The sequence below is a fragment of the Athene cunicularia genome (assembly GCF_003259725.1).
Source record: "Athene cunicularia isolate RWA chromosome 1 unlocalized genomic scaffold, athCun1 chr1_part2, whole genome shotgun sequence".
NCBI lineage: Eukaryota > Metazoa > Chordata > Aves > Strigiformes > Strigidae > Athene > Athene cunicularia.
The window spans coordinates 33,470,506-33,494,748 of NW_020799092.1; the positions used below are offsets into that span (position 1 = coordinate 33,470,506).

A 24,243-nucleotide genomic window follows, 5' to 3' on the forward strand; every position below is an offset into this window, starting at 1 on the left:
AAGCAGTAGTGAAGGGGACTTGCTAGTTTTTCCCCACTCAACCACTGTTTAGACTCTGGAGGAAATTATGACCCATTTATCCCCCTTCTTCCCTGCAGTTGGCTGCCCTGAAGGGCTCACAAGTCCTTCTTGGCCCTGCTCAGCCACCAGACATATCTATTAATTACTGTGTAGTTGTTTATGGTCTTCCTTTTTCCTTCTGCATTCTCCTGTACCTTTTGTCTTCTAGATGCCAGCACTCCCTTTTGTCTGCTTTCTTCAGTGCCCACTGTTGCCTTCCCTCTCCTTTTCCTCCATAGCTTTTTATTTTGAGGGATATTATGGTGCATTAGATGTAATTCCCAACAGACTTTACCTATGGGTTTTGTGTGAGGCATGTCTGAGAGTACCTTCAAGACATTTCTTTGAGCTCCCTTTTTTTGTCTGTTCTTGTGGTTTTCTGAAATAGTTCTTGAAGACAGAGGCAGTGTTGTTATAAAAGTCTGTGTAGCACTGGATTGTTAGGTGTCTCAGTCCTGAGATGTGCTTCTGAGTATTACAGCAGCAAAGTATATATGGAATACGTTCTGTAGAGTAGTGGAGTCAGTGCAGCCTACTTCTCAGAGAACTGTTACTTCAGATAAATTTTTTTGCATTGATTCCCTGTCACTTCAGTGTTTTTTTCCAGGAAAGGTCTCCCTCCTATAACCTAGCCATCTACCTACATAAAAATTGCAGAAATTTAATCTTTGAGACCTTTACCCATATGTCAGCCAATAAATCCTATTTCCTTTGGGAATGATAAGTACTTTTCTGTGGTTTTGGTGTTTTTTTTTTGTTTCCACCACCCCACACCCCCCCCAGCGGTAGTCCTGTATATGTTACTTTGTCTATAAATTGACAGTCTGAAAGATTTTTAGAGATAACTGACACTGGAAGCATATCTGCAACAGTGTGTTGCTCACTGCTACTTTCCTGCTTTTCAGCTACAAAGGCCTGGTGTGGAAGATGTGGCTGTCCTGAAAAAGGAGCTGGTTCAAGTTCAGACACTGATGGACAAAATGACACTGGAACGTGAGAGAGAATCTGAGAAGCTGAAAGATGAGTGCAAGCACTTGCAGGCGGAGCAGGCTAACTCAGAGGTGATAATCATACCTGAAGATGTGTGTTCTAGCTTTGCCATGATTTTCATACAAAATACAAAATATTAATTCATCATAATGAAAAAGCCTCTTTCTTAAGTGAGTCTTCTAACTTACCTAATGGACATGTTTCTTCATTACAGTAAATTGCATATTCTGTCAAATATTTACCCTCCAAAAGCCCCCATGCTTTTCATTTTGAAACCTTTTCTTGGTATAAAAGGTTTCTACAAGAGCCCAGTAGGAGACGAAAAAACCTTCTGGCAGAGCTGTGCTCTTTGTACTGGGAGAGACAAATAGTGCAGTACCTGTGTGATTCAAACACTTTTTTTCTCTTACTGAGCTACACGCTGATAAAGACGTTACTGAAAATGATGATTTTGGATAATGTTTGAGTTGATGTGCCTGAAAATGGATCCTAGAGTGTTAAAAATACATAAAAAGAAGTGATCAGTTCAAGGTAGGAATAATTTCAATATTCTTATAGGATGTATATAATTCTTGAATTTATACAAGATTTAAAAATCTCAGTGGATATTGTAAACTGGTTTTCATTTTTGTTCTTTCTAGTTTTTACTGTCACATGAGAGGGCTTTTTACACCTATTATTTACTGTAGGAATAGTTTGTGTGTAAGGTACAAATCTGTTCTGTACACATACCCTCCCCAGTCAACTGCATAACGGCCTCCAAGCGTTGCCTGTTACCAATTGGAGCAGACAGTGAATGACTGCCAGGCCTCACCCTGTCATAAGGTCAAGATGTCAGGTTGTCACCTGTACTCTGTTTTCAGGCATCACCACCTTAGTTTTCCTCTCTTTGTTGCTGAAGTCTGAAGTATAAAATAAAATCTATTGTTCTCATGTTAGGTTTTTTTATCAATTTACATTTTTTTCCTCCATATTTTCACTTTTTACATTTCCTCTGTTGCTGAAGTCTAAAGTATAAAGTAAAATCTATTGTTCTCATGTTATTTTTTTTTATCAATTCACTTTTGTTTTTCCCTCCATATTTTCCTACATATTTTTAACTTTTAAAATTAATCTCATTTAAGAGGAACCTCACTGTCTACTTGAGTTTCAGAATATGCTGGTTTCTTCAGAAGTACTTTGTGAAGGCTTACCCAGCTTTGGCTCAATCAGTGGAAGTTTTAGATTGCTGATGGGAGTTTTGAAAATATTTGTCCTTTTTTGCTCTTGCATGTAGAGTTGATAATAACTTTGTATTTAAGGAAGCAAAGCTAATTGCCTCTCCCACAGCAAATACTCAGTTTTCTTGGTTTTGAATCGTCTGGTTTTCCATCAGTGAACACTTAGCTTTTGTACAAGAGGGAGGAAAAGGGATGTAACAGCTCTGACTTGGATCTTTAAGAAGGAACCTTACTTCTCAAAATGTCTCAGATCATTCCTGACTAAAGCCTGTTTGATGTTGTTTACCATGACAGTGAGGGAAATCTCCGACAGAGATAATGGCAAGAAATCCTGATAAAAATGCAGTATGACCAAAAAGGCTTTTGTCTAACATAAGATTTATTCTACTGAGGAGTTGGTAAATCCATACCTGCAGAAGAATTCTCTTGCTTGGATGTTGCATCTCACTGGTTGATTGATTGGTATAGTTGTACTGATAGGTGACCTAACAGTGTAATAACAGTCTTCACTGAAGACTGTCAGCTGTGTTTGAGACCTTTTAATTTTGCCCTTCCCCTTTTCTGTTGTCCCCCACCAATGCAGCAGTGCCAGCAAAACTTGTCAACACAAAGCTGTTGACGAATTCCCCACCTTATGTGAGTGAATGCCTAGGGTTTTTGTAGGACTCCTAGTATCCTCTGTCCTGTTGAGATTCATGAATGTCAAGGTTTTCTGATATATTTTTATTCTGGCGTTTCATGTGCCCTAAATTGCAGAACTGCAGTTTTAACTTTCTATTTCTTTGCGCTGCAGAGCTGTAAGTGCTGCCTGGCATTATCCTAAACTCCTTAGGGCTTTCCCTCCTGCCTCCCCACACTCCAACAGATATACTGAGCTCCAGAAATTTTACAAGGGTACAGTATTTTACTAAGCATGAATCTACCATTGTTTTCAAGTTAAAATTATGTATGTCAAGACCTTCATCAGATGTGAAAAAAGTAATATCACTGTTGGAGTTATGAATATAATGTGGTTATGTGACCATGTAATGTGCTGCATAATTGTAATTTGGTTTTAACTGTGAGATCACACAATTATGCTGCAGGATTTAAATTTAATTTCAAAATATTGTCTCTGTAGTCTTCTGTGGTTTTGGATATTTAGTTTTCATGTGAAGATAAAATGACATAGTGACATGGGTGTAATAAAAATCTTTCATCTTAAAACATTCTCACAGAAGCATGAATTTCCCCTGTTCCCTCTAATTGGGTATGTTAAAATTTTGACATAACTAGCCATTTTAAAATGTAGCTTTAGGCTTCAGCCTTTAACAAGAAAAAAAGAAAAGTGAGGAAGGTTTTGGTTTTTTTTTTTTTTCAGTCCTCCTGGCAGTATTGGTAGATCATGTAGAAGGCTGCATGATACCCCTAGCTGTTATGATGTGTTCATATAAGAAGTCTTAGATGTATGGAAGGATTATAAGCTACACTACAGCAATTGTAATAATATCAGATGTCTGTGTAGTATCGTCAGTATGTAGGCTGAACCAGAGAAGACTGAGTTGCTGCATGGCAGAATGTGGTAAACAGTGACAGTCTGGTTCTTCTTGGAAGTGTTACTGTCTTCTCTGTTTAATTCCAACATACGGCAACAATAAACCAAGACATGTTAAAAATAAAAGCTTTTCTGTTGATGTAAAGTGACAGATCAAACTTTTAAAAAAATAAAAATTACTCAGAGTTGTAGCAGTGAAAACATTTCTACTTTTGTTAAAAAGTCACAGTTGTGAAAAGTGTTAGCCGTAAGAAAACAAGAAATAGAAGTCCTTCATTGGCATAATGGGAACAATTCTGTCCATAAGAGTTTGGCCATGTTTCATCTCAGCTCTGCTCTTTAGGGCCATTGCAAGGGCTGAAAGTGTAAAGTGGTTCTTACACAATCCTTGGCTATTTTGCCAAGCTGACTGGGACTATGTATATTAATATTGGTTTCCAAAATGACATATCTATAAAATAAGTTAAATTTATGGTGTGGATGAAGAGAATAACAAAGATCATCTTAACCCTGTATGAGCATCTTTGAATGCTGCGGGAGAGGGATGTGAAGAACAGTATAGCTCTACAGTTGTTGCCTAAATGTGTGCATTGCTGTCCTTTCTTTTTTGTTTGCTTGTTGAGTGTTTATGCCTTATTTTAGAGTTGTACCTGAAACTGTGGTGTCTAAATCTCTCAGATGAATGTTTAGTTTTTAGCTATAGTGACTCTTGCATAGTAAACACAGTATGAAAACAGCTAAACTCATTATTTGTTTGAACTTCGGCAGATTGGGATTTGTTTCACTATCTGATAAATCTTCATAAAATACCAGGCCTAGGCTTGATTGTTAATTTGAGTGCCCACAGAATTAAACGAAATTAGTAGATTAAATTATGGGTACATTTAATAAAGCTAGGCCTGTTTCTTTTTCCACTGATCAAAGACATTAAAACCACCAGAATATTTGCAAACAAATTTGAGGAAGTGTGTCTGCTAACAGTTTTTGTGACTGCTTATTTCCATTTTTCATCCATCCATTTTATTTTTTTCTGCTTTCTAATGGAGACTCTTAAATTTGAGGTAAATTTTTTTTGAAAGCTTTTTATTCTTAGAGTAGATTTCTGTTGTATCAAGATAATTTCAAGAGGTGGTTAAACATATAGATTGCTGTTTGCTTATTGGTTCATTAGCCATACAGACACATCAGCCAGACAATATCATGAATTAATATTCATCCATGATATACTTCCATGTTAAGAATGAAATGTAGGATGGGCTTACTGAATTGTGAATGAGAGAAATGTATCTTTATGCATATAAATTAGAATTCTAGTTTGGAAGGCTGCAGTGGTGTCCTTAGCAAGCTTCTGCATGTTTTCTGCATTATATTTTCTCAGTAGTGAAATATCCATACTGTGTTTTCTGAGAACATCCTGGAATGTTTGTCTGCCAAAGACAGGTCCCAGGTTCTGTTTTAGATAACAACTCTGTAGTGAAACAGCCTTGTAAAGCACAGTGTTACGGAAAATCAGAATTATTAACTATATGTAGTCATATAATGTGTTCGTATGTTCTCCTTGGTCTTCTTTTTTCTGCAGGAAGGTTGTAAATAGTATGTTTATTGTCTCTACTTCTGTTCTCCTTTAGTTCATTCTTGAATTCATTATTTATATGTTTGTGCTGAAATCTGTGGTCATCAGAACAATAGGAAAGAAAACTTCTTTAAAAAGGTCACTATTACATAATGTATTCAAAGTGAGTGCATTCATATGCAGCATGCTTTAGAGCAGCCATTGTTACCCATCTAAAGTGCTTTTCTTGTTTCCTTTCATTACTGTATTGAAATACTGTGCAATCAGTGATATATTTTGGTTTTACCCATCCTGTTTAATGGGGTAGTATCGTTCCCCTGATTATGCTGACCTGAAGGGTTGATGTGTCCAAAAGTCACACACCAAATTTGCGTCAGATGCCAGACTCACTTTTAGTACCTTTTCCAGTGCATTTTTCTTAACAGGGAGATGAAGATTTTGGCCATTGTAAACTGCTGTGACTGGGGAGGGTTTCACCTTGAGGGTTTCAACTGTGATAATGATTAATGGATAATCTGCTGTGATTTTCATTGGTTGTGCACTCAACCTGGCATTTTCTATTGGACTGTGGCCAATTTTTGTCTTCTGAAGTAGAACGTGAATTAATCTCAGCTTGGAAATTATACTCAGTGGTACTTCTGTGGCTCATGGTGCTCTGAGGTTAGTTTGCAGGTGATTTTCTTCTTAAGCTGTTTATTTGTATATAAGATACTTTTATTTTGCTACCAGACATTTTGCTTTTGTTGGGTTACGCATGCAAAGCTTTGTTTTAAATGTGAACTTTTCTGTTTGTCTGTTCAGGCTACCATTAGCCAGTTAAGAGCTGAACTTGCCAAAGGACCTCAGGAGGTAGCTGTGTATGTTCAGGAGCTGCAGAAACTTCAAATTTCAGTTAAAGAGCTAGAACAGAAAAAACAGGTGAGAATGCTGTTATATCCTTTGCTTGCCAGCTGACATGAAAATGGAAACATATCTTGTAATGCCTTGGGAAGCACTGAGGACTGTAACAAGACACTTCTTGGTGTTGCAGAAGTTGAGAATTCCTTTGCCATTTTGCTTAACTCAAGGGATATTGTAATGTACAGACGCTATATTGTAACAGTCATGATGAATATGTTACAACTGAAATTCTCAGGGTTGTTATGATTGCAGATTTCTAGTTGCTGCAGCTTATGCTTACCTATTATTGGACAGTATTGCCATCTCACACGTTAAAAGTATTACTCTTTGAAATATTACGTTTGCCTAAAAATTGTAATTCTGAAGACCTTTTGAGCTTTCTTCATTGGTTTTACTGTTTCTTAGTTTGGGGATTGTACTCCTGTCATATTTTCTCGCTGTTTATCAGAGTCATGAATGGTAGAAAACAGAAATAAACTCCAGAAGTTTTTTCAGCTTATCAAATGTTCCTTGAGAGCTTTTATCAAAGCCCTTTTTGCTTCCTGTGTTTTGTATTTGCATTAAGAAAGCATGTGTTGTGGGGTAATAAATGGAGGTAAGGGAGGAAATAAGACAAGGAGAAAGATGCATGCTGCTTTCTGTTGCGTGTATACATAACACCATATATGAACTCTACACATTATATATGTGTATTTACCAGCAACGTTGTCAACCTTGAAAATGGAAAGGATAGAGACTAAACAGTGTGTATTTAATGTAGTCAATATTGGGATAAGAGATGTTTAACATTTTTGTCAGCAACATGGACAGTAGGATTGAGTGCACCCTCAGCAAGTTCACTGACAACACCAAGCTGTGTGGTGCAGCTGACACGCAAGAGGGAAGGGATGGGCCATCCAGAGGGACCTGGACAGGCTTGAGAGACAGGCCCATGCAAACCTCATGAAGTTCAGCAAGGCTAAGTGCAAGGTCCTGTGTGTGGGTTGGGCAATCCCAAGTACAAATACAGGCTGGGAGGTGAGTGGATTGAGAGCAGCCCTGTGGAGAAGGACTTGGGGGTGTTGGTTGATAAGAAGCTCAATGTGACCTGATGATATGCACTCACAGTCCAGAAAGCCAGCTGTATCTAAAGCAGTGTGATCAGGAGGTCGAGGGAGGTGATTCTGCCCCTCTACTCCACTCTGATGAGTACCAGGAGTACTGCATTCAGCTCTGGGGCCCCCAACATAAGAAGGACATGGACCTGTTGGATTGAGTCCAGAGGAGGGCCATAAAGATGATCAGGGGGCTGGAGCACCTCCCCTGTGAGGATAGGCTGAGAGAGTTGAGCTTGTTCAGCCTAGAGAAGAGAAGGCTCTGGGGAGATGTTATAGCAACCTTCCAGTACCTAAATAGTGCGTAGAGGAAAGCTGGAGAGGGACTTTTTACATAGGTATGTAGTAATAGGACAAGGGGTAATGGCTTTAAACTGAAAGAAGATAGATTTAAATTAGGTATTTGGAAGACATTATTCACTAAGAGGGTGGTGAGACATAGGAACAGGTTGCCCAGAGAAGTTGTAGATGCCCCTTCCTGGGGTGTTCAAGGCCACGTTGGACGGGGCTTTGAGCAACCTGATCTAGTGGAAGGTGTCCCTGCCCATGGCAGGGGGGTTGGAACTAGATGATTTTTAAGGTCCCTTCGAACCCACACCATTTTGTGATGGTAATCGGATATTAAAGCAGCATTTGCAAAGATTATAAGAAGGTGCAAATAAAATTTGGTAAATTAACCTTGCCTTTAGTAGGATGACACTTGGTTTGCTCATTAAATAAGGTGCAGAACTGAGATGGTGAGAATTGTCATGCTGTGCTTTTCCACAGACCAGCAACACTGAATCAAGCTTTTGCCAGAAGTACTGCTATACAGTGTAGAGACCTTGCCTGAATATATTGCTGTTCGATTAACAACGTGAAGTGAATATCAATGCACGCAGCATGAGCAACAGACAGGGGCAGCTTGAAGCCATGATGCAGCATGGGAACTGTGAAATAGTAGCTATGACAGAAATGTGGTGGGATGCCTCACATGACTGGAGTGCTGCAGTCAATGGCTACAAGCTCTTCAGGAGGGATAGGCAGGGAAGGAGAGGTGGTGGAGTGGCTGTATATGTAAGAGAACGCTATGACAGCTCAGAAATCAAGTATAGTGATAACCAGGTTGAGAGTATGTGGATTAGGTTAAGGGCCAATAAAGCAGATCTTGCTGTGGGAGTCTGCTGTAGACCCCCCAACCAAAGCGGTGAGGTGGATGAAGCTTTCTATAAACAGTTGGGAGAAATTTCGCGGTCACTTGCCGTTGTTGTTGTGGGGGACTTTAATCTCCCGGGTATCTGCTGGGATCACAGCACAGAAGAGAGGGAGCAATCCAGGAGGTTCCTGGAATGTGTGGAGGATGACTTCCTCACACAGCTGGTGAGTGAGCCGACCAGGGAAGGTGCCCCCATGGACCTGCTGCTTGTGAACTGGGAAGAGCTTGTTGGGGAGGTAAAGTTTGGAGGCCATCTAGGGTGCAGTGATCATGAGATAATTGAGTTTTGATCCTTGGAGAAACAAAGAGAGGGATTAGTAAAACTGCCACCTTAGACTTCTGGAGGGCAACCTTTGACCTGTTCAAAAGACTGATGAACAAAATCCCTTGGGAGGCTGCCTTGAAGGAGATGGGAGTCCAAGAAGGCTGGACATACTTCAGGAGAGAAGCCTTAAAGGCACAGGAGCAGGCTGTTCCCGTGTGCCAAAAAACAAGCAGACAGGGAAGGAGACTGGCCTGGCTAAACATGGACCTTTGGCTGGATGTCAAGAACGAAAGGAGAATCTATTGCCTTTGGAAGAGGGGGCAGTGTCTTATGAAGACTATAAAGATGTAATGAAGTTATGCAGGGAGAACATTAGGAGGGCCAAAGCGCAGCTAGAGCTGAAGGATAACAAAATGTTTCTGTAAGGATAATAAAAAATGTTTCTATAAATTGGTTAACAGCAAAAGGAGGATTAGGGAAATTCTCCATCCTTTACTGGATGCAGCGGGAAACATGGTAACTAAGGCTGAGGAAAAGGCTGAGGTGCTCAATGCCTGCTTTGCCTCAGTCTTCAGCAGTGGAACTGGCTGTTCCCTGGACACCCAGCATCATGAGCTGGGAGATGGGGAGGGGAAGCAGATTGAGGTCAGCACAGTTGAAGAGGAGATGGTCAGAGACCTGCTACACCACTTGGATGCACAATAGTCTGTGGGACCGGATGGGTTACACCCAAGGGTGCTGAGGGAGTTGGCAGATGTACTCGCCAAGCCACTGTCCATGATTTACCTGAAGTCATGGCTAACTGGGGAGGTCCCATTGGACTGGAGGGTGGCAAATGTGACACAGATCTACAAGAGAGGAAGAAAGGAGGATCCAGGAAACTATAGACCTGTCAGTCTGACCTCGGTGCCAGGGAAGGTCATGGAGCAGGTCATCTCGGGTGCCATTAAAAGTCGTATAATGGAGAACCAGGGGATCAGGCCTAGTCAGCATGGGTTTATTAAAGGCAGGTCCTGCCTGACAAACCTGATCTCCTTCTACAACAAGGCGACCTGCTTATTGGAAGAGGGAAAGGCTGTGGATGTAGTTTACCTTGACTTTAGCAAGGCGTTTGACACCATTTCTCACAGCATTCTCCTGGTGAAACTGACTGCTCGAGGCTTGGTCAAAGGCACACGCTTTGCTGGGTGAAAAACTGGCTGGATGGCCGGGCCCAAAGAGTTGTGGTGAACGGAGTTAAATCCAGTTGGTGGCCGGTCACGAGTGGTTATGAAGTAGCAGTAAGATTATCTTGCCCGGCTATGATGAAAAAGGTTCTGTGGTCTGTTGGTATTTCAGGAACACTATTCAGTATGAATTAAATGATCCTTCCTGGTCATTTCTCTTTAATGGGAAAGTAATTGCAACTTCGTTTTGTATTCTGAGGGCTAAATGTATTCTAAAAGCAGTGGGAGCCTTGCCACTAACTTCAGGAGGGTGAAGATGGCAGCTGGCCTCAGTATGGTCTTTATGTGGTTTATTTCTGATTTTGTATTTGCGTATATAAAAAATTCTGCATACCTATAACAGCAGCAAATTGTTTTATTTTTTCAAGAAGCATTTCAAAATACACTACTTCAGAGCTAGAATTCAATAGCAAAACTTAAGTCTTGAGCCAGAACTTTTGGCTCAGTTGTATGCTTTAGAAAGTATGTATTTTTTTAAATGGACACGTAGGGCATTAATTATATTGGTTTTTGGAGTGCTAGAGTTGTCATTTGCAAGATTGCTTGTTTTCTAACCTCTCTTTTTTTAATAGATTTCTTCTGTTTATTTTATTGCAATTGTAAAATAGAAGTGTCTGTATATGGTTTATAAGGACCAATACAATTTGTTAAAATCTGTAAAGAACAAAAGTGTTCAACTGTTCAACTTATTGGAATAATTTTACAGCTTTATCGTCTGGCAAACAGATTTCATCCCTGGATAGTGTGCAGAAGTGAGCTTTTAAGATGCTCAGCATAAATAGAATTGCAGCACTATCTTAACTTTGGAACAGTATTATTTCAAAGTTGCAGAATTATCTGAAGTTTTGATACATAAGAATGACCTCAGTGTTAGCATTTTTTCAGGCTGACATGCTAGAAGTGTTCTTAATTTTTCTGTATTTTAATTGAAAGGGTCACTAGAGAATATAATAGTCACTGAAACTGCGGGAAGAACACAAGCATTTAAAAGGTATACATAGTAGTGCTCCACTGAGATAGGTATCAGTAAGATGCTGCCATAAATGGAACCTGCTGGTACATTTCAAGAAGATGGAATGAATTACCTGGGTTGGATGATGATCAGAGCCTCCTTGCAACTGCATTTCTGTACTTCAAAAAGTGCCACTGAAAAATTGAAATGGTTCTCATGGTTTCTTTGTCCTGCTTGGAGATCTCTGAAATTCGAGTTAGTGCCTCAGCTAAGCCTGGGCAAACCCCAGACTTTCTGAAATTATATCCTGTCTATTAAGATATTTAATTTCTATCTGAATATAGTTTTGATTAGTTTGTGAAATTTGATAAAAACCAATATTTAATAGCTGAAAATTATCTATAAATACTTTTTTTCCCCCCCAGTATTTGTCTTGGTGTGTGAATCAGATAGTATGACTCAGCAATATTTACTGTTGTTCATGTGGTAATTAAAATCTGATGCTCAGCGATGTTCATGTGTTTCCTTTAGGGAATCACAGTTTTTAGTGTTTTCAGACTCCAAGCAGCCATCCTCTTTGAGCTGATTTATATGCATGGAAATTAGATGGTATGAACTAAAATGTAAAAATATCCTCTTCTAAAATGAAGGTTAAATCACGAGTGTTTCAGTCTGTGATTTATCAACATCACAGACTTTATTAGTTTTCACAGGTCCTCTTCCATAATTTGGATATTAGATCATTCTGTAAAGTATAGTGACAGGGCAAAATTAGGATACTTCTAAAACTGACCAGCATGATGACTGCACAGGATTAGACCTGAATTAAACCACAGAAGTTGCTTAGGGAATCATGTGAAGGACAGCAATACTTGAAAATGTTTTCTGTATACTAACTCAGATTACTATTTCAGCTTTTCCCCAAGCAAATGCAGTTGTAATAACCTAGAATTTGAATGTTCAGGGAAGACAAATTAGTCTTCAGGATACAGAAATAGAGATTGTGTGGTGTTCTCAGAGGAAGTGGATTTATGTGAGAATATGAAAAAGCATTTCCAGTTGAAACTGTGTGCTGTATGGGCTCCAGAATTAACTTGTGTCATATGAAATAGAGGTCAGTATTTTTTTTTAATAATGTTTTGGAGCAAGTTCTTCACTGTTCAGCATCAACACTTGAGAAGAAATCTGAATAATGCATTGCACAGCTGTAAGCAGAATTGCACTTGAATTGCTGTGTAACTCTCTTCATAGAGTCTGACTGAGAAGCTGCTGAAGAAAGAACAGGACTACACCCAGCTAGAAGAAAAACACAATGAAGTATCTGTGAGTAAGAAGAATGTGCAGGCAAGCTACCATCAGAAAGAACTGGACTGCCAGCAGCTTCAGGCAAAGTTGTCTGCATCTGAAGCCTCGATACAGAGATTACAGACAGAGCTAGGTGAGAAGGGGGAAGCAAGCCAAAAACTTAAAGAAGAGCTGTCTGAAGTAGAGACGAAGTACCAGCATCTCAAGGCGGAATGTAAACAGCTCCAGCAGCAGAAGGAGGAAAAAGAGCAGCATGGCCTGCAACTCCAAAGTGAGCTGAGTCAGGTAAGGTTCCTTAAGCCTCCTAGACCATCCTATTGGGATGGTTCCTTAAACCATCCCATTAGCATTTTTTAAACTGTGCATGCATTTTTTTCATTCACATACATTTGCATTTCCTTATTGAAGGGGAGTAACTAACCAGTACTTATATTTGAATAAATATAAAGCTAGCTGGTATCTGAATAAATATATTCTTCCTAACACTGCAGAGAATGAAAGACAATCACCTTTACCCCTTAAAGAAGTAAAGAACAGCTAAAAAAAAGCGGCTGTGATAAGAGTGCAGAAATTCTTCGTTATTTGTTTCTTGTTATGTTTCAATCTTTTTAGTAGGTCTGAACTCTTGTCAGGAGCAAATGAGGATAGTTGTAGCCCCTGTTTTACAGTCAAACTCAGCAAGATCTACAGTTACAAACACCTTTCCACATTTTTGTTTCTGGGAGGACTAATGTAATATCTGTCTATCTATAGTATAATTCCCCTTTTTCTGAAAGGGAAACATCTTACTAATTCTGTTCTATCTGGAACTCTTCTTAAAACTGTCTTTATAATTTCAGCTTTGAAGATTAAAGTTGAATGAGCATAAACTTTGTATGTTATTTCTCATGTTCTGATTTGACTTTTGTGTATGTGAATAAAAAAAGGCTTTAGCTGATATGAGACAGGTTTTTTTTGTCCACTTTTTTTCTCTTACACAGTTAAATGAACTCTTTTTCATCCCACAGTTTTTCCCGTCCACGTTTTTTGTTGATACATTCCCTGAAATAAGAGTATTGTCAAATGAGAGGCCAATGCAGAATATTGATTTTCCATGACAAATATGGTAATAGACAAATCCTAAGAAGTCAGCAAGGTTAATTATTCTGGTTCAGTAAGGTAGATGAAGCTATAATGAATTCTGGTGATGAGAAAACCAAATTCAGGTAGAGTATCAGAAGTAGTTTCACTTTCAGTAGTAATTTTACTACTCTATAGGAAGTTTGAGAAAAGTGAGTGTTTTGCATTAGAACTGAACAGTGCTTGATTTGCTTTAAAATTGAACAATGAATACAGTAGGGAATGCTTAGTATGAAAAGTAGGGATAATGTGAAGTCTTAATATTGCTTCCTCTGTGTCTCTCCACAAACACCTTCTCTTTCTGTTGCTGATACCTCTGAAAATACAGAGCATATGTCCCCCCGCCATATATGTATTGTTCTGCTGAGTCCAATGAGTTATGAAAGCAGGACTTTCATATACGTGGGGTATGCTGAAATTTGAGGCTGGTTGAACTCTGTTTTATCTGGTGTCTTGGGGAGTAATGTGTTAGAACGGAGAAATATTTGTGCATCAGGAATTGTGTCCAGTCCTAAGATGGAAAAAATAATCTGTTTTTTCTGTTAGTATGACATATTTCATTTTAATCTTTCACCAACGCTTTATCATTTTAAAGTGAGTGTTTCTCAGTTTTCAACCTTTTGTCAAGTCTGAAATAGATTAAGTTACAAGCTGTGCATGTATAGTTTATCTTGGAAGAACTGTGGCTTGGCAAAACTTTATCTATGTATTACATCCTCAGAATGATTTTCCTTCTCCCATCAGTCTCCTCCTGGGGCAGGAGGAGGAAATTATATTCGTTATCTGCTTAGGAATTCTCACTTGGTAAAACTGCCTCAGTCTGCCTAGTCAACACATATGCAAGCTTCAGAGGCACATCCAAGATGTTGAGCTGAAATACAGCTTTAGCCTGAGAGGGCATTTTCAGGAAGGACTTTTGGGGTGGGAAAATGAAGGCAGAGGAAGGTGAATAATGCATTGCGGAAGGGATTCCTGTGAAAGGAAATGGAGACATCGCACATTGTCAGGTAATACCGTTGGGAAGGAAGACAGTCTAAGCAAGAAAATCTCAACAAGCTCCTGGATCTCAGGATGTGTTTTAGAACTGTATTGTAAAAGAATAGTGGAGGGAAAAAAACCCTTCATACATGGTATAAAATAAAACTAAAGCCAAGCAAAAACTTCTCTCTCTCCTTCCAAAGAAGAGTTCAGTTACTGTTGTAATGAAAAGACTAAATTCCTTGTATTTGTTCACTTAATACTTTAATGGAGTTATGTTTTTATGCATGTAGTCCAATAGCTTATGCTGACACAATGAATGCTGCTCATGAAGGTGTATATGTATAGTTGTTTAGTCAAACCACACTTTTAAAGTATCCTTGCCATCTTCTCAAAATTCTTTTGAACAGATGTATGTCTGGTTAAGTTTGTATATTTTAGAATTTGGGTGAAGGAAGTGATCTTCACAATGGAAAGAAACCTCAATGATAACTGTTTCAGCACAGCAATAGGAAGAGGGTAGCACAAGAAAATATGGACTCCTTCAGTCTTGAAGAAATGTTAATTGCTAATAAATATTGTTGTTGAGAACATTTGAATCTCCTTGATTGTATCTTTGAAAGTCTAAATATTTTTTATGACTTTTGTATTCTGTAACATAGGTTAATCCTGGATTTTGTGGTTCTGTTTACTTAAAGTCAGCCTTAAACCTCTTCAAAAATACTTCATTGTGCCTGTAATAAAAGGGACTTTTGTGAAATGTTTACTGATTTCCCCTTTTCCAGATATGCTCTCCCAGTATCAACATAGCTGTGAATAGTTATGTTGTTGCACCCTTTCTTCATTAGACTGTTTTCCTCTAGCTCTTATTCTTATTTTCAGTGAGGAGAAGTATTAATAATTAAGTGATTCCTGTGGAAAAAGATAAATGTTCTTGATTACTGGAGGAGATATTATGATCTCTTTCTTCACCCTGTCCTCTGTCTTTTCCTATCTGTCTCTTAACTGTGCAGTCAGTTAGAAATCAGCACAGTTAGAAATCAGCATCTTGGTCACGTGCTGAACAGCTTTTCCTTCACAGTTTTTGTGGTTATGGACATAAATAATTTAGCTTGTTTTCCTAAGAAAATAAGACATAGCACATTTCTTTTCCTGTCTCCATTCCCTGTAACTTTTGCGTTGTTTGTTAACTTCAGCCAAATTGGCCAAAAGGTCTCCAGTGTTTAAATTCTTGTGGAAGCAGGCAGCTGGGTGGAGGAGACAGACTTACATTCATGCCTCACCTCCTCATTGCCTGGGGGAAAGATCTAACATTATCAAAACCACTGTTCCTTTTTCTGTTCTGCTAGGTGGCCAGATGGTCAACAAGTGGTAGCTTGCAGTGAGAAACAAGATTGTGCTGCCTTTTGCCTTGCTGTTAGTAGGGGTTTGAGGAAAGTGTGAAAAAGGTTTAGGGATATTGAAGGGAAGACCTGGAGTTAAAAGGTGAATGGTTCAAGGGTCTTGGACATCATTTCATAGGGATGCAAGCTTCATTCGTCGTGATACCTGTAGAAAGCTCTTGCTGTTGTGTAAGGCCTGAGCCATTTTCTGTTTTTTTCATTGAGCTGAAAGTTCACTTGTGTATCCATGAATATGTTCATGTAGAAGTAGGCAGGAGGTAACCCAGAACCTATAGTGATATTTTCCAATAGGAGAACAGCTGATTTTCTGGAGAGAGCTTTTTATAACAGTGAATAGTAAAAGGACATCCTTGCACCTTGAAGATGGTGCAGTACTGCTTTTGATGGCTGAAAAAAATGATGAGGCAGGCTTATGTCCAGCTGGAAGAGTGCATCCCCCTTAGTTACTCTGCTGCTGGGTGGTGCTGGACTATAAGCCACCAAAGTTACTGCCGTACCGTACGTTGAACTTTCATGTATCTCTTCTCTGCAAAAAATGAATGCCACTGATGTAGCCAGGTCAAGCTAATAATTATGCCCTTCCTAGTCTAGCAATGCAGAACTCTATATTGTGGGAGCCAGTGGAGCAGGTAAAGGCATGGTGCTTCAGCCACTGGATCTACAGGAGGGAGGATATATGCTGTGCAAGATGAAGTTGCTCTAAGCATCACTATTTTGTATGATTTTCTTTGAATATTTGTTTATGCTCGTGCAGCTGATGCTGTTCTTTAGCATGATTTGTGTTTCTGAGGTGTATGATGTACATACATGACTTCAGGAGTTCATGTAGTTATTTTAATTTCAGTTATGAAAATTTGGGATAAACATTGCACAAAGTGAGTCTGAAATACAGTGCTGTTGACTAAAGAATGTCTAAAAAAATAGATGACCTTTTTTTTGCAGTTGCACGGCAAACTTCTAGAAACAGAGCGGCAGCTAGGGGAAGCACATGGGCGGCTCAAGGAGCAAAGGCAGCTGTCTAGTGAGAAGCTGATGGACAAAGAGCAGCAGGTGGCTGATCTGCAGTTAAAACTTTCTCGTGCTGAAGAGCAGGTATGAAAACTCTAGTTCTGGTTCTGATAGTAGCCTGTGTAACCACTTGTGGTGATGTTGCAGTTCATAAAGTTTGTCCTTATGGGAATTTCATTTGACTAATACTGTTTAAAGTCATGATAAAATTGTCAAAACCTGCCTAGATGCCACTAGCATTACAAATTTTTTGTAAAGCTAAGTGCTCATTGGATGCATATATATTCATGGTACTTTACAGATGGGCAAAAGATGGGCATTTTGCACTTACGAGCTTTGTCTAAGGATCTTACGAAAAAAAAAAAAAGACTTTAGGTGCACCTAAGCCCATATGAATAAAGTTTTGTGTGTAGATATTTTTGTGAGATAAATCCCTATGTGAAGAAAAAGTGAACATGGCATAGCAGGTCACTGATAATTAATAACTTTATGGGGTGGATGGGCAGAAAACACTTGCTTTATTAATTTTTATTTGTTTTAATGAGCATCTTGTACATGTTGCTGATTTTCTGCTGCCTGTAGCGGGATTGGTCAAATACCTGAGTGGTACGTTGTCAAAGCTTTAAAGCTTTTCTGTAGCTAATTTGCAATGCCTTGACCAGTATAGAAGTGGAGAGACTGCTAAACTGAAGTTGCTACTAAAAATGCTAATAGTAGTGATAATAATGTTGGTTTACAGGTTATCTGCATTATCAGTCATGTTACATCTTAACAACTGTTGGAAAAAATGTACTAAAAATCTCTTGTGTTTTAGAATTTTCAGACCTAAAATACATATGTCTGATACTGGTTTTATAGATCTTGCTTGTGATATAGAATCTTACCTATTAATAGTTACGAATGCTTTGGTTAGATTTTGATTCTTTAACTAGCATTACACACTTTTATTTTTATATCAGTTTTCAAATATTCATGTTTAGACTAAAATCTTTTAGCATTAGAATGAACATGGAGCACTGTTGGCATACTGAGTGGTGCTTGTTTACTCAATTAGTCTGGTTTGTTTGTTGGTTTTGGTTTTTTTTCAGCTAAAGGAAAAAGCAGCAAATTCCACAGAATTGCAACATCAATTAGATAAGGCAAAACAGCAGCACCAGGAACAGCAGACACTTCAGCAAAATACTACAGCAAAACTACGAGAAGCCCAGGTAACACAGTTATATATCCTCATGTGAATTTGTATTTCAGGTTTTCATTGTTTTAAATGTTTTCTCTGTAAAAGTGACTTACATGACTTACACTAGTTTCCAGAAATTAACTTGTAAATCTAGAACATAACATACAAAAAGTGTTTAATAAATTTATCCAACATTTTATGCATTAGGAGTAACTTCTAAGGTCCTTATAATTAAGGAAGCTATTATGCGATTTTCTAGAATGATTTGGAGCAAGTACTACGACAAATTGGAGATAAGGACCAAAAAATTCAAAATCTTGAGGCTTTGCTTCAAAAAAGCAAGGAAAACATTTCTCTGCTAGAAAAGGAAAGAGAGGATTTATATGCAAAAATTCAAGCTGGGGAAGGAGAAACTGCAGTACTTAACCAGCTACAAGAGAAAAACCATGCACTGCAAATACAGGTAAGAACTCGGAGAGTTGTTTCTTTTCTTTCATTCTCATTATTGAATCTTGTTTCCTTTTTTCCCTATCTCATCAGATATGACACTAATCTTTTTGTATTTTGCTGTTTCTTTGATACTTACTTTAAATTTCACAGGACTTGTATTTTGGTGACTTCCTTGCTATCAGCATAAAAGAAGGAGTTCCTAGATAGTTCCTATGTACATATGCTAGTAATATGTGCTTACAAATAATTTTTGAATACATATACATGTTTGTTTCTCTTATTTTAAAAAGAGGTTTAATTCCTGCTTTCAACACCAAAATTTTTAACCTGCATCTGCTGTCTCCTTAGTATTTTGTTTTTGTTACAGTAAGGCCAAATTGACGATTCCCTTTTGCTTCCATTTTCAACTGGCAACCTATTTTAACTCTGGTATTGCGTACAATATAGCTTTACTGTAATAGTTCAGAAAAAGAAATGTGATACTGTTGAGTCTCCAGAGCCACAAGACGACACACTGAAATTCAAAAGATTTATGACTTCCTTGGACATGCTGTTCCAGCCTTCGCTTCTACTTGCCTCTTTTTTTTCACTGCAGGTAACTCAGCTGACAGAGAAGCTGAAGAATCAATCAGAAAGTCATAAACAAGCCCAAGAGAATTTGCATGAGCAAGTGCAGGAGCAAAAGGCACATCTAAGAGCTGCTCAAGACCGTGTTCTTTCTCTGGAAGCAAACGTCACTGAACTAACCAGCCAGCTAAATGAAAGCAAAGAAAAAGTATCGCAACTTGATGTACAGGTAGTGTACTGTCTGGCGATGATAAATCCTGCTTGTGATTTCTGTATTCTCTCCAGAGAAAGTACAAAGCAGTTTGGGAAAAACTGCATGTTTCTACTAACAGATGAATGAAGTAGAATAAGGCAGATAAAATTGAGGAAAATGTAGGTGGATTCAGAATAGCAATGGATGACAAGTGTGTGGGGGTTTTTTGTTGTGGATTTTTTAGTCTATATTGTTTTATTGTGGTTTTTTGTTTGGGTTTTTTTTTAATTAAAAAAACTCAAAGTTCATAATTGAGCTGGAAAAATCTGTCCTCAAGCACCTCTTGTTGTATTTGTAATGATTAGCTATCCAAAACCCTACTCTTATCAGTCCTGGATTCTTTGCACCAGAGTTACTAAGATATTGATGCCTAGAAATTTCTGATGCTGGTGCATTTTGTCAAAAACAAAACAAAAAAGCTGTGGGCGACATTGTCAATTTAATTTACTAAACAATGAAATTTCCCAGTATGGATTTAACATGGACTCTCTTAAGTGCTGCTTAACTTAAAATTAAATCAAACTAAAATTAAATTAAAAGCTACTAATTATGTTCAGTTATCCCAAAGAATAAATAACATTTAATCAGAAGTTCTTGCATTGGTACATGCTGGATTAATACACTGTATAGTCTTGAATTAGTGTTACTCAGTTTCCAAACAGGTCTAGGAACTCCTTCTGATGTAGCTTTGTGGTGTTTTTACTGGGCTTCACTACAGTATCTGGGCTGTTTTTTCACCAAGACATTAGAGCTAGAACTGAATAATTTATGGACTGTTGCAACTGCTTTTTAGGGCAATGTGAGCTTCCTTACAGTCTTCAGGGAAGCAGCACTTCTATTAGGCAGAAAAATAGTAAATGACAATAAGTGACACTGAATATTGCCACTCTGCACCAACACCATTCATACCTACCTTCTAAATTTTGTTTACTGGGTGTTTTGGAAGGGAGGGAGGTTGTTCCCTAACAGACTGATAGGAGCACAGAAAGAGAGTATGTATGTAGAAGCATATTTTTGTTGTTTCTCATTATTTTTACTTTTAAAAATTTTGGAGGCCCTTGAATGTGCATGTATTCTGAAGTTATCAAGGTATGCATGGCTGTGAATGCAGTAAGTATATCCCGTTGTTCCTTGTTAGTAAGTAAAAATATTTTCCTAGACTAGATAAGTGGGACTGGTGGAGTGGTTTTTTTTTGTTTTGTCTGGGTTTTTAGCTCAAAGAACTAACTGTCGTTTAAAATTCTGATATTTGTCTAAACCTTGAATATCTATCTTCCTTTTTTTTTACACTAGCACATGCAAATAACTTATGTCACTATTAAACTTATTGAGAAGTATAAAAAATATTAAAGTGAGTTATGGTAAAATAGATGTTTTAATGAAATACAACTTGTCTTTTAGGTGAAAGCAAAGACTGAATTACTACTTTCAGCAGAAGCATCGAAAGCTGCTCAAAGAGCAGATCTTCAGAATCATCTGGACACTGCCCAGCATGCACTGCAAGATAAGCAACAGGTTGTAAGCAACATAGAAACTTAAAGTTTCTATGTTACATTTAAAACTACTTTAAAACCTAAGAATAGTCTGTTTACAAAATAAATAAACATACAAATATGCATTTAGAAATTATAATTTAGGATATTTTAACCATGTGGTATGTATTCAGTTCTTTTTGCTGTAATCTGGACCAGGTATATTTTGCAGTGTAAAGAATTTGCTTGGGAATCCACTCCTTGCTGTGGGATTATATTTCAGAATCTAAGATGTTCTAATGGGGTATAATTCAATTCTCACCTGTACGTTATGAAGAAAAGATTGTAGAGTGCACTTGGGTACAAGTGAAAACTCTTAACTCTTATTGCAGATTCAGATAAATTCAGAATCAGATGTCTGTATTCACAAATAATTATCTGTGTGCTAATGGACACAAAACCCCCAAAAGACTGTTTTTAAAATTGCAAGTTCTAATGTACGTTAATCCTACCGAAGCACTCCACTGGGTGCTTAATCAAATATTTGCATTGATAGAATCAGTGCTGCTGTGGTCTTCATGGAAGCATCCAGCAGATGCTAACATAGCACCATTTTTTAACATGGGAATGTAATTGATTGCTGAAGACCTCTTTTCACAACTATTAAATAATTAATAAATAGATCAGCTTGGATGGAGAGCAATGAGCTTTGATGTAGCTGTCATCAAAGTGTTTGCTAGATAAATGTGTTCGCATGTCTTTTGGAAATTATGTTTTGTGTTGAACCAAATGGTTTGAAATAATCTCTGGTATGTGAAGAACTGACTGTTTCTATGGTATTGGTTTTCTTCGGTGGTACTTGATTTCATGAAAACAGCTAAAATTTTTTCTCTAAGGTTTTGTAGTGTTACTTTCTAATTATTGGTGCATTTGTTACCTACAATTCCTCTTCTACACACCTTTGTGCTTTCCTCTTCTTAACACCTTTGTTAAGATTTAGCTCACAGCCTGTAAATTTTGAGAGGAATATTGAGGCTTTAAAAGAAACTTTGTCAGTTTAACAGAGAGAATTTGTGCATGTGTTTGAGCTTCCCTTCTCAACTTCCGGCTCCTTAGATTAAAAAAAACCCCATTATTTTCCTTTTTAATTTGAACATGTTAGATCATTTAACGCATATATGACATTAGTCATTTTTGGAGGTTATTTAAAAGCTAACAACCCTCGTATTTTTGTTTTACCTCAGGAGTTAAATAAGGTCAGCATTCAGTTGGATCAGGTTACAGCTAAGCTGAATGACAAGCAGGAATACTGTGCTCAGTTGGAAGTCAGTCTTAAAGAGTACAAAGAGAAGCATCTGTATTTAGAACAGAAAACTGAAGAGCTAGAGGGACAGCTTAAGGTTTGTATTGAACACAGTACCTGGACTTACAGAAACGGATGTTCTCCGCTGTTTGGTAGCATGTGATGGAAGCTGTGCTCAAATTATGGGGGAAGGATTTTATCAATACCAGTTTTATAGAGTTTCTTTTTCAGTAGTGTTTCCTAATCCACCATTTAATCCTGTTCTCCTCTTCTTTCACGCTAATATATCACACTAAAATGACAGGCTTAGGACTTTGCCACTATCCTGTCATTTTTCTGGATAGGTGCTTTTAACAACCTCTGTGCTACCAGGAAAGTGTTACGAGAGGGAACGTGAATACATCCCAAAATTAGAGTCTTCATATTTCAAGCTTGTATGCTTTACAAGTGTTATCAGGGAATATGTGTTATATTGATTAGCCCAAGTTAATGCTATCTGTCTGCTTTAATTTATTTCTAAAGCCTTTCAGTAGCCTTACAGAGTCTTTTTGTCAAAATTACTAACTTGATCTTGAGTTTTACGTTTCAGTTCTGGAATCAGTTTTTCTTTTAAAGTGGACATAATTCTGGTGGAAGGCGTTTTGGTGTTTTGAGGTACTAGCATTTTCAGTTAAGGATATAAGTTAGTCCTGATGCTTGAGAGCTTTTAAATTTGGGCTTTAACCTTTGTTCAGTATTTGTTAAAAATAGTTGGTAGTCAAAATTCACAATATGTAAAAGCAGATGATACAGGGATCTTAGCATCAATGCATAACAGGTTTTGCAGTGTTGTCTATCTGTTTTGAGGGACATTAGCAGTCTTTATGCTCAGGACTGAGTTGGGTGTTTTTCCTAGCATGTGTGCTCTGTAGAAGAGAAGGAATATTGTTTTCCCCATATGAAATTTTAGATCTAATTCTGTTATAAAACAAAGCTGTCATCCATTAGCTTTATCGGCATATTTATTTTGTGCTTCATCTCTCTTCTTTTGCACACTTTTTTTTCCTGCCCACTTGGATTTGTGTGCTTATTTTGCAGTCTTTTGCTAAAGTTTCATGAGTAATCAAAAGACACAAATGCTTGGGAGGAGTACAGTGCTCACTTGCACAAGATTTTATAAAGTTCCTGGTAGCTGAAGTGTGAAACTGAGCAGGATTATTGATGCTGTCAACAGAAGTGCAATTCTGTGTAAAATCTTGGCATCATCACCATTCTTTGGGATTATTCCAGTTGAATGCATTTAAAAAAAATAAAAAGGCAAAAAAAAAAAAAAAAAGCCCTCAGGAATTTTCTCAGAGAAACTTGGCAATTTTGTTTTATGCCCACTGTATAAAAGCAGAAGTGCCTGTAAAACAGCCAGTGTGTTGAAGAGTCTAAGCAGGGCCCATTTGCACAGGAAGACTCCTGTGTTGTTTATAGGCTGTGTAAGTGAACAAGTACCTTTGGAAAAAAAACAAGCAAGAAAAACCTCTTCCAAGCAAGCATAGAATTTCTTCACAGCTGTAGTTTGTGTCTTTGTTTTCATTACAAAGAATGGCAGAGTTCTTGGGGTAAATCAGCAGTCATCTGAAACTGCTGAAACTACTTGGTGGTGGCTGAGAATCTGGTCCCAAACCTGAGCACTCTGTATGGCCTTTTTTTTGTATAGGTGTTTTGTATAGGCTTTTTAAAGATTTCTTCTTTTTATCTTTTCATAATGTTTTACCAAAATAGTTCAGTTTTGGAGGAGCAAGAGATTTGCAGGAACTAAATAATGCAAGATAAATAGCAAACTATTGAAATAGGTAGACATGATATGAAATTGCGACTGCTTTCTACAATAAATGCTACTCAGAGTAGATGACTTCTGCTTTTTGTTGCTATTTTTATTTTGCTGGCTGTGTTCTGATGGCTCTATTTTTCTATCTCAGAAACTTGAAGCTGACATTCTTGATGCTAAAGCAAGCAAAGAACAAGCTCTTCAGGAGTTACAGCAGCAGCGACAACTATCTACAGAATTAGACCTCCGAACAGCAGAACTGAGTAAACAACTTGAAGCAGCAAGAGAAGCGTATGCATTTCTTGGGTTATAGTACTTCTCAGACATAAATCTAGAGTGGTTTGGACTAGAATTGAAATTTTGTTCTTCTCTCCCGTGCTTTCTTAAAATCATAGATAAGT

General features: G+C 37.9%; 1 protein-coding gene across 3 annotated transcripts in view; it reads left to right on the forward strand.

Moving 5' to 3' along the window:
- Nucleotides 1-24,243, forward strand: part of EEA1 (early endosome antigen 1) — a 96,455-nt gene that overhangs the window by 26,027 nt on the left and 46,185 nt on the right. For 2 of the 3 annotated variants that reach the window (XM_026864794.1, XM_026864785.1), the window contains exons 9-19: nt 966-1,121; nt 4,851-4,865; nt 6,179-6,295; nt 12,261-12,599; nt 16,757-16,906; nt 17,911-18,030; nt 18,259-18,462; nt 19,045-19,245; nt 20,671-20,784; nt 21,986-22,141; nt 23,994-24,133. In XM_026864794.1, coding sequence (XP_026720595.1) covers nt 966-1,121; nt 4,851-4,865; nt 6,179-6,295; nt 12,261-12,599; nt 16,757-16,906; nt 17,911-18,030; nt 18,259-18,462; nt 19,045-19,245; nt 20,671-20,784; nt 21,986-22,141; nt 23,994-24,133 — 1,712 coding nt within the window. The remainder of the gene's footprint in view (nt 1-965; nt 1,122-4,850; nt 4,866-6,178; nt 6,296-12,260; nt 12,600-16,756; nt 16,907-17,910; nt 18,031-18,258; nt 18,463-19,044; nt 19,246-20,670; nt 20,785-21,985; nt 22,142-23,993; nt 24,134-24,243) is intronic. The other variant, XM_026864803.1, reaches the window with a different exon arrangement.